The 11,340-nt window shown below is 31.5% G+C and overlaps 1 protein-coding gene across 5 annotated transcripts in view; it reads right to left on the bottom strand.

Annotated features, from left to right (window-relative positions):
• Nucleotides 1-4,176, bottom strand: part of LOC134707814 (myomegalin-like) — a 72,383-nt gene extending 68,207 nt beyond the window's left edge. For all 5 annotated transcript variants that reach the window (XM_063567869.1, XM_063567870.1, XM_063567867.1 and 2 more), the window contains exon 1: nucleotides 4,030-4,176. In XM_063567869.1, the coding sequence (XP_063423939.1) occupies nucleotides 4,030-4,082 (53 nt within the window). In that variant the 5' untranslated portion in view covers nucleotides 4,083-4,176. The remainder of the gene's footprint in view (nucleotides 1-4,029) is intronic.
• Nucleotides 4,177-11,340: the final 7,164 nt, after the last annotated feature.

Here is an 11,340-nt window from a genome sequence, read left to right on the forward strand (position 1 = left end):
GCCTTATACACAAGTTAATATCCGGAAAGTAGAAAAATGCTTGTTTTGGGCCCATTTTTGGCCCCAATTCCAAAACTATTGGGACAATCATCCCCAAAATCTATCCCAACCTTCCTTTTGTTGTATTAACCTTCTTATAAAATTTCATAGAGATCCATTCACTTAAACTTCAGTAATTGTCCAGACGGCAGACAGCATAGATGCCAACCCCTTTTGACCCATTCAGTAACAAACTATCAAATTTTCCGTATTTTTGAAATGTTTTCAGTAATTATTTATAAACGTGCATTTACCAATAAAAAATACTGACGAGTGATTGCAAAGTGATATCTGTAGTATGTATTCTATTCATTAATTGTTCAGATGTTTTCGACTAGTACATTTTCATTTGGTCAAGGAGAAGAAGAGGAAGGGGGAAAGCTACTCATAAAATGCAAGTTTGCCTCTTTGGAAGTCAGTTATTTACCTTACAATAGGTCGATAAATCTCGAGAAACCGGAAGCATTACATTGGCATTTATTTAAAACCAGACCAAGACGGAAAAGCAATGATAAAAATCTGCATTTTACACAATTGAACAGCAGTGATTGGAAATCCGTAACTTTTCGACTTTGACCGTAATAGCGTAGTTTTGATCGCAAAATTGGAAAAATTACGGTAAAATCGTAATGGTTGGCATCTGTGCAGACACCAAACGTGTTTTCAGACAACGCAGATGATTTTTATTTTTTATCAATTTAATTATTACATGTATCATGTTTGTTGTTTTAATTGCACAGGTGGTTATGGATGTTTTTTACTTCAAAATCTTTAAAAGCCCAACAACAACAATGAAGCTATTTCCCAAGCTGTTGTTAAAATAAGAAGCAATATGTGAAGTACAATGTACATTTAGTATTTCAGAAAAGTTTAAACAGCATTCATGGCATTAAATATTTTAAACCAACAATCATACAAAATGCTCAACTGGTTTAAACATGCAACACAAATACCAAATTTATACATTTGTACCTTGCATACATTGTACACAGTTAACCCGTTCACAAATATATAGCTGCCCTGACAGAAGCTACTCTGGCTTCCGTGGGGCCACACTTAAAAAATATTTTGGTTTGCCCAAACCCTACCAAACATCTAGATAGTGGGTAGGTAGGTAGGCCTTTTCTTTTCTATTTTGGCAAAGAGAAATTTAAGTATCAGATGTTTATTAGCCATGTTAGTCTTCATGCCTATTTGAATAAAAAAAAATAATATTTTAACATCAGGTCAATAAACATGATAAAAGACTTTGAGTAAGCAGCTATTTTCTGGGTAGGTAGGGTTAGCGAAAACAAACCTATTTTTTTTTGGCCTGGCTTTTGTGACACAAGTGAGAGATCTTCATGTTAAGGTAGATCACCAGTATTTATTTTTTCAGACAGATTTTTTTTATAATTTGCCAAAATGAAGATTTTACTATGCTTTTTTCAAAAATATAATAAAAAGTATGGGTCACTGTGCTCTTTTTCAAGCAATGAGTCGTTGAAAATTGCCAAAATTTGGTTAGTTTGTTCATGAAAAAACACATTAGTGTGCATAAAAAAAATTCTATGAGATAGAATTTTGAAATAAACTGTTAGAAGAAAGGTTTCATAATATGTTTTAAGAAAATAAAAAGAAAACATGGTGTCACAGAACTTGTTTTCTTGCTACAAGTCAAAATAAAAAAAATCCCTATTAGACCAGTATAAATTTTGTACTAAAAGAGTTATCTCCCCTTAAATGGCTCATTTGAAAAAATAATTTGAAAACCAGAAAAAATTATATTTGTTAAAATATTTTGTATAATACTATTAATTAATAAGTTTTCTTTAAATAGAAAAAACAGTCTAGCTATTGAATTGCAAATGTTTCTTAATTTGCAGATTTAGGCAAATAACTAGACCGATTTTGTACTGTGATTGTACAATCCAAGATGGCGGTATACCATCAATCTACCTTAATTAAATACAATGTACATGTATCAATAACAAGTTGTCTCTAGTTATGTTTTTCTTTAATTTATTTTGTTCACTTACAACAGACACATTCATGGTTTGATAAAAAAAATAAATCATAAAAAATTAATTCAAAATTTCCTAATTTTTGGCAAACTTAAGAAAATCCTGAAATTCAACTTTTATTTGTAATTTTCTGACCCAAAACAGCAAAAGTTTGAATTTTTTTACAAAATGATGTCCATTCCAGGTGTTCACATTGTACATGTACATATATGCCTGAAAAGTATATTAGTCTGGCTTCAATTCTTCCCAAAAAATTGTTCCTTCATTTCAAATTTCGAGTAAAATCTGTAAATTTCTTCTGATTTTGATACGGTTTTCAACAAACTGAAGCGCCATGTTTACACTTTCACCAGGTTTTCAACAAAAGTAGATTACTTTAGTTTCCAATGTTTACTGTAGCTGTGTACTGTAGGAAATATAAAAGAGGTATTTTGACCCCAGTATACAGGACTCATTGTCAGCTGTCTGAAGCGTGAATCCTGCCTGGTAAACCAGACCAGGACTGGCTGCAAAACGAACATAATACATACAGAAACCCCTAAAAATGTAAATAAGTCAATATTTGCGGACAACCCTTACTTTATTTTATTTTTTTGCTTTAAATACTGAAAAATATATATCCATCATGGGTGCCTAAATGACTTCATAGGGTTCTGATTTGAACAGGTGCCGAATTGACTTTACTGGATGCCGATCTCGGGGGGGCCACTTCAAACTTTTTTTGGTAGGGGTGAGCAGCTGAGACATCAAGTACCCCACCCTTTTCATATATTTTGTTTATCAAAAATATATACCTTATCATATATTAATGAACAAAAAACAGACCTATACACATATTTGGATATTTTTCATCTTCTTGTACATTAGTATATGCATAAATTTTTAGGTCCCGCTCATTTTACGTTCTTGTTTAGAAGCAACGCAGTCACAATAATCACACCTTGCTTTCCAATGAATTCGTTACATCTTAAACACTTTCCTCTATTTGCCCCTTTTTTATCTTTTATTATGAAGAATTTTCAATTTCAAAAGACAATAAAATATGTTTTGTCAGATAAATGTAGTAGCACTTCACATAGTATCACTTTTACTGAGATTAACATTACTTAAACACTGATAAAAAGTCACATTTGCCGTTCCCTCTCGAAGGACGCTGACACTATATTATGGAATTTCTTTAAATGTTTCATGTATACAAACTTTTCAATGTTAATTAGGTGGAAATGTCAAAATGATTGGATTTATTGCATCTATAACTAACCTCAGTGGAAATACCACATTGTATAAATAGAGTTTAATTGGGTTGACAAATAGCTGATGCATTTACGACTGTGGTTTAACCGCATCAAAAATAAATACGAACATTTGATTAGTTTCAGATACTTATGATATAATCCAGCAAGTGATAATATCAACCTATTGATATATTTAATCTGATTTTCTCACCCTTTTCATATATCATGAAGCATAAAATAGTGACCTATTCCAGCGGCTCATCCCTACCAGTCATTACATAGGAAGTGGCCACCCCGAGATGCCGATTTGACTAGGATTCTTATAAATAATGACCATGAACTAAAGTTGTTTAAATCATGTTAACTGTTATTGTTTTTTAATGGCATAATGCCATGATGGGTGATTATGGTCATATATTTAACTTAATGTCATTGCTTCACATCCTCAGCTGTCATGTCTGAGGGGGGATCTCCATCTTTGCAGGTTACAAAGCCAAGGGTATGTAAATCAAAAGTTTTATTAAATTATATAATTCCTTAATCTGTTAATTAGGGTAACACCAATGGCTCTTAACTATTCTACCAAAAATAAACTTTAAAGACTATCTGCAAATCATCATTATAGACTTTCATATGTACCAAAAAACAGATCAACATCTGTCAGTGGCAGTGTCTCATATGATATTATTCAAAAAATTATGTCATCAACAATTACAGAACGTTCAAGATGTAAGGAATTTAGATCTTTTTACCTTCCTTCTAGATCCACTGGCAAGGTAGGATCATAAGCACATGTTGAATCCATAATTTGTCAATCTATATATGACAATTGTTTGTGTTTTCATTAGTCAAAACTCAAATTTTTGTAAAGTCCGCCATCTTAAACCCATTCATACGCGCATGCGCTGCAATGTGAAAGCGAAAATAGCGAGTAAAAGGAAGACTTCTTTTTGCAATAATTAGAAGGTTCATTTTCAAAATTTCAAAATCCGTCAAAATTTTTGTACGGTTGACCTGTGAGAAAATATAGACTGGCTTTATCATAATTTGAATGTATGTTTCATGTTTAGAGCAATATAAGTTCTACTATTTGAAGATGCAAAATGATGAAAAGGTACATGGATTATCTTGGCGGAAATCGCGTTCAATACTCTAAAATTATCTCTAACTTCATGTCCACATTCAAAATACCAAACATCGTATCAATGTAGCCGTCTTTATAATTCACAAAGTTTCAATTTTCTGTTTTAAGATAGAAAATACAATGTTGATTGACATTATAAAGGCTTTAAAAATTAGCTCAGAGGCTATGGATTCAGATCTCAGTGATGATCTTGTCCCAAGATTTCCTCTTTATTTTTCTGTCATTAAATCGTGTATGAATTGTGTGCTTTTATAAAACAAAATGAAAATACTCATGATCCATACCATTGTTTGTGGGTTTTTTTTTTGGTGTGTATTCTCTTTTTTTTTTCTCTCTTAGAGCATTGGGACAGTTTGTACTAGAGGCTGCATCCAAATCCAAATATTTTTACAACGTTGCAAATTTTACACAATATATTACTATGTCCTTTAAGGAGGGGGCAATATCTTTTTATGTTAACCTGTTTTGACCCTTTTTAAGGTGCTGTTAACTGTTATCTGAGATCATTTAAAGCTGTTAACTGTTTTCATCCCACTTTGTTAACTGTTATCAGCATTTTTGCATTTTTGTTAACTGTTTTTTTTCCTCCAAAATCGAGGTGTTGTTAACATGTTAACGGACCCCTATTGCCCCCCCCCCCTCTTTAAGCACCTGCCCTTGGTGGCTCCTGCATTTGGATAACTACATATTAATCTTATTTATGTACTTCAGCATACAAGGAGGACTATAGTAATTCTTTTTTAAGTATTAGTTTAAGCTTGAGTTGTGTTGTAAAATGATTACATTTTCAGATTTCTGTGAAGAGGCTTGAGTGTCCTTAAAGCACCTGCCCTTGGTGACTCCTGCATATGAGTAACACTACTATAAGCTCATCAGCCACGAGGAAGAACTTAACTCGATTTTTTTTCTATCATGGATGTGATGCTGCTTCTGGTGCATGGCAAATAATCACCTAACATACAGGTTTTGATATGTGACTACATGTATTATTAACTCAATTTATATTTCGTGTTTTTTGTCATACGTATTTCTATTTTTATTTTTGTTTATTGTCTATTGCAATTGTGTGTTAAAAAAATCAATGTACTGATTATGCCTGTATTAATGAGTCCACTATTGGAAATAAAATATATCTGATCTTATCTATGGTAAAATATGTACACAGGCTTAACAAATTGAACGAAGGGTTACATTATGATGCTTATGTTTGTAAAAACAATTTTAGATGCAGGAAACATCAATTGTATTCATCTATGGGAATATGTACTTCAATCACTTGATATACAAAATTTAAATACAAAGCTCAATAAATTAATTAAATTTGTGGAATGTAAACTTTGTAACAGTTTTAAAACATTTTGGTTGGTCAAAAGATTTGAAACCTGATCACAAGGTAATAGTAAATTAGAAAGCTATATATATAGGCATTCTTTCTGTTTAGTAATTGTGTAAAAATATTGCTGTTTTTTCAATTGATATTTTTGGCTTGATAGACAAAAACTATGCACGTATATTCCAGGCACTGTATATAGATCTAACCATGCTTGATGCTGCTTTTAATGGTTTAGTGCAATCTTTTGGGTTCCATTGTGTTTTTATCATTAAAAAGTTAACACATGTTTAAATTTTATGTATATGGGCGGCGTGATTTGTCAATATAACAGATCTATATGGTTAATATTTTTTCTAGAGAGAGGTCATTTATTTTTCAACCAAATACACGGTGGCTTATATATGAACTCTAATGTGTGCCATTTATGGATGTATTCTTTTAGTGATAAATAACCCAGTGTATAGTTAGCTTTGTGTACCTGAGTCCTCAGCCTCAGTTATTTTGATAAACAAATCCTGATTCGCACGTGGTACCCCTCGTGTTGCTTATATATATGTACGATTCTATAAGTCTTCATCGGTGATGTCACATTCGAAATTTTAAATAGTTTAATTGATGAATTGATGAACGTCATATATGTAAATTTTAAGTCTTTGAAAGGAAAATACTGCAGTCAATTGCATTTTGAGGCGTCTCCACAAAAATTCTCTCTTTATAACGTCTCCACAAAAATTCTCTCTTTGTAACTAACTTCTTTACTCTACTGAATCCATGGCATTTTAGTTGTTGAAATTTTAGTCTTATAGTGGATACGTGGTTTAATTGGCTTTGAACAAGCTCACAGTATCTTTGAGTACTCTCGGATCTGAACTTTACGGGTAATGTTCTGTTGATCTTTATACAAACAGAAAAAGAGTATTCAATGTGGAGAATTATAACTCGATGATACGGGGCGCCGAATGGGACTCTCGTGGTTTTGTACGGACAAAAGTGACTTTTGTTCAACAAAAATGAGTTCAGTTTAACAAAATTTGTATCATACTACAAATTTAAAATTTTGTCATACAAAATTATCTATCAGCGGACAAAAGTCACTTTTGTCATGACAAAATTCATTTTTGTTACACAGACTTGACTTTTGTTACCTAATTTGAAAATTGGGCGACAAAAGTCAATTTTGTATTCAAATTAGTTTAGTTTGGTTTCTGTGAACTAATTTGCATACAAAATCGACTTTTGTTACACAAAGTTGACTTTTGTGAGACAAAATTGACAAAATTGACTATTGTCTCACAAAAATTGACAAAATTGACTTTTGTGAGACAAAATTGACCAATGTGAGACAAAATTGACTTTTGTCTCAACAAAATTGACAAAATTGAATTTTGTCTGAACAAAATTGACAAAATTGGATTTTGTCTCAACAAAATTGGATTTTGTCTCAACAAAATTGAATTTTGTCTCACGAAAGTCAATTTTGTCTCACGAAAGTCAATTTTGTCCCATAAAAGGCAATTTTGTTGACAAAATTGAATTTTGTCGTTACAAAAATGAATTTTGTCATCACAAAATTGAATTTTGTCTCAACAAAATTGACTTTTGTCTCAACAAAATTGACTTTTGTCTCAACAAAATTGACTTTTGTCTCAACAAAATTGACAAAATTGAATTTTGTCTCAACAAAATTAACAAAATTGACTTTTGTCTCAACAAAATTGACTTTTGTCTCAACAAACTTGACTTTTGTCTCAACAAAATTGACTTTTGTCTCAACAAAATTGACAAAATTGATTTTTGTCTCAACAAAATTAACAAAATTGACTTTTGTCTCAACAAAATTAACAAAATTGACTTTTGTCTCAACAAAATTGACTTTTGTCTCAACAAACTTGACTTTTGTCTCAACAAAATTGACAAAATTGATTTTTGTCTCAACAAAATTAACAAAATTGACTTTTGTCTCAACAAAATTAACAAAATTGACTTTTGTCTCAACAAAATTAACAAAATTGATTTTTGTCTCAACAAAATTGACTTTTGTCTCAACAAAATTGACAAAATTGAATTTTGTCTCACATAAGTCAATTTTGTCTAACAAAAGTTAATTTTGTCTCACAAAAGTTAATTTTGTCTCTCAAAGTTAATTTTGTCTCACAAAAGTTAATTTTGTCTCACAAAATTGAATCTTATCTCACACAATTGACTTTTGTGATTTAATTTCCATATCAGGTTTCAAAAGTCAATTTTGTATGCAAATATGTTTATATTTGCATATGTACCTTTTAGACAAAATTGACTTTTGTCATGACAAATATGAATTTTGTCTACAAAAATGAATTTTGTCATGACAAAAATGAATTTTGTCTACACAAATGAATTTTGTCATCACAAAATTAAAGTTCTCACAAAACAAGTCTGTAGCACATAGTTTTGTAAGACAAAAATGATTTTGTTATGACAGAATTTAATTTTGTACAAAACCACAAGAGTCCCATTCGGCGCCCCGTAGATGATGCATGCAGATCTTTTAACCTTGTATGCCTCTTATGTGACTTTTGTGTGCCTCTTTTGTGCCTTTTGTGCAATAGATAGATTACAAGTACGAACGATATATATGATTTTGTAGCAACTCTGATCTCAGTCGGTGTTTAAACGTAAACGTATGCGACAGTCAGTTCACAGAGGAATATTGCGGTGACCTTCGCAAAAAAAAGTTGAACATGCACGATGACGTATCACCGAAAGACCTCAACACCTTGGTTTTACCAGAGACATATGCTATATGTAATATGAGGAAGGCTAGATACCTGAAATGTCAGCTTTATACCAAGACAATGTCCTGTATATTGATTGGTTGTTAGTTGAAACGTCCAGTGGAAAATATTTCATGTATATTCAGGACGAATGTACTAGGCTGCATTTACATATAGTTTTTGTCTAAAATAAAATAGTAAGTTCAGATGGGAAATGTTCAGGGAATGATCATTGAACTTCAAAAGGCAGGAGGGGGTATGGTATTTTTCTGTTTTATAAAACAAATATTCAATTTCCAAACTGATAAAATAAAAAATCTACTGATTCAAGCAGATCAAGAGGACAAAAAAAATATTTTGAAACCTGATCTTCACCAAAAAGGATTTTATCTTTCAGATATGCAAAATAAATTTAACTTTTATATATATCTAAAAACATTTTAAACGTCAGTATCATGATAAAAGAAAATAGATTTGGTAAGTATATTCACAATTGACATGTTCTCATGCGCCGCAAAAGGATATTCTTTCCCTTTATTACCAAAATTGCACATGTGTTTTTCTTACAGAAACACATGAGTTATTTGGTATATAAAACACTTGTCATTGTTTTAAACTTTCAGTACTAAAAAAATAAGTTTAGCCATTTTGAATGCCAGTTTCACTGCATGATAGTGTGAACATTTTAACAGAAAACGTACAAAACACTTGATAAAATTGCATTATCTACAGAATTATTGATAACTTTCCTCACTTTATATTCACAAGGACATATACATGTAACTAACATATCGTCAATGCTATTCTCTGATCTGAGTTTTTATTCATACATATACTGGCATGGCTGGTGCTGCTGCAAGTTGTCTCCTTTTCTGTTTTTTGTATTTGTTTAACCTGTTCAGTCACTATAAAGTGTTACAACTCTTATTTAGACGCAACCGTGACATAAATAGTAACCAAAAAAGGTACCGCTTTCACATGAGAGAAGCTAGGGGGGGAAATGCACACATTTTAAATATTGATAGGACTATCATATAAAATTAAGGAGATATGTAGTGAGAAACTGCTGCTGAATAGAAATGTTTGGGTTCACCTGATACCTGTTTTCAAATTAGTTCATATTGAAGTTTGAAGGATACATAATAAAAATATCGACTCAAATTATTTCCACTGGACCTTCAATCTATTAAATTTGCGTCTGTATGCGGGCCAGTATGATTATCACTGAATTGACTTCTAGAGGAATATCCATGCCCAATGCTTTAATTTAAGTGTTGGAATACATGTTTTGGATATAAGATTTCTCTTTCGGTTTCATATTTATCACGTCGGGTCAGTCATTGGTCCACATCCATGCAAAATTTATGATAACCGCTTATAATATGTTGATTTATGAATTTAATTTTAAGATAGATGAACCAATGCTGTATAGTGCCACCTTCAACAGGATTGTAAAAAACCAGTAAGCAATCGGGTTAGTTCTGTGCTTAAATCTGCACATTTTGAAAGCGTGAATAGCAATATATGTGCACAGACATATATACAGTTACACATATGTGTATATATATTTCTGAGTGGTATGTGTAAGACTGATTATAGAAATAAGTATGCTTTTGATTTATTTAATTTTTCTAACTAAGATACCTGTCTTGTAAATAATATGTTCCTTGATCACTCAGTGACAGGGTTATGGCCCTTTTTGGGGGGGTTATGGTTATGTAAAAGGTTCTTCTAGGTTATGGTTAAGTTTTAAGGTAAGGGCTAGTGTTGGTTATAGTAAAGTTTGAAAAAAAGGATAGTTTAGTATACCGCTATATGCTGATATGGCCGGTTGCCGCGGGACCCCTAAAGTAATTTTACTGATAAGCCAAGGACACACGTTTTATGATGGAATAATTACATTAGATGTATCAAGGATTTGTATAGTAAGACAACTATACAAATCCTTGGATGTATGTTTCATTATAATACTTTATTTTGATAGGCTAACTGCACATCACTTGTCATTCCGAAGGCAATTGCATCACTCAATAACACTTTTCATTTATGATAGCACGTGGTCCCACAAAAAAGTGCACAGGTGAATAAAATACAAAATTTATAAAATTCGTGTTTTCATGATCATAGCTAAAAAAAAATTAATTATAAGTATTGAATGCTTCTTTTTGTAACTTTATAGGGTTGTAAAAGCGTTGACCATGCGCACATTTTTAGTATGAAGCGCTTCCGCGCTTCATACAAAATGTACTTCGGTCAACGCTTTTACACCCCAATAAAGTTACAAAAAGAAGCATTCAATTCTGAAATGTTTATCCGATAATATCTGTTGTCACTTGTAGCAAGAAAATAAGTTCGACGGCAGCATTCTATCTGGGTTTTTTTCTAAAAGCAAATTATACCATATTTTTTTTTTTTTTTTTTATCTCAACGTTGTTTTCTTTGTATTCATTGGTCTCCTTTTCAAGTTATGAATAATCTTTGCAAAATTTCAATTCTAGATTTTCTACACCGTCTGGTCTTCAACAGTCAAATATATTATAGCATGGCATTGTATCATATACTTTTTATTACTACTATATTAACATGTGTGTTAACTTAATTATATTTATAAAAAAAAATCTCAGTCTATGATTCAGAGTCACGATTTAAAAAATAAAGCATGGAAAATCTTCATTTTGGCAGAAATAAACCTAAATTCTATGTGAGGTGAAAACTTAAAATGACAATCTACCTTAAATGTCCATAGATATCAAAACTGGTTTATAAAGTCCTATTTTGGGACTACTATGTTTTAAAAATTACTAACAGGAAAATGAGATTGATATAATCTATC

Source organism: Mytilus trossulus, chromosome 2, assembly GCF_036588685.1.
Source record: "Mytilus trossulus isolate FHL-02 chromosome 2, PNRI_Mtr1.1.1.hap1, whole genome shotgun sequence".
Taxonomy (NCBI): domain Eukaryota; kingdom Metazoa; phylum Mollusca; class Bivalvia; order Mytilida; family Mytilidae; genus Mytilus; species Mytilus trossulus.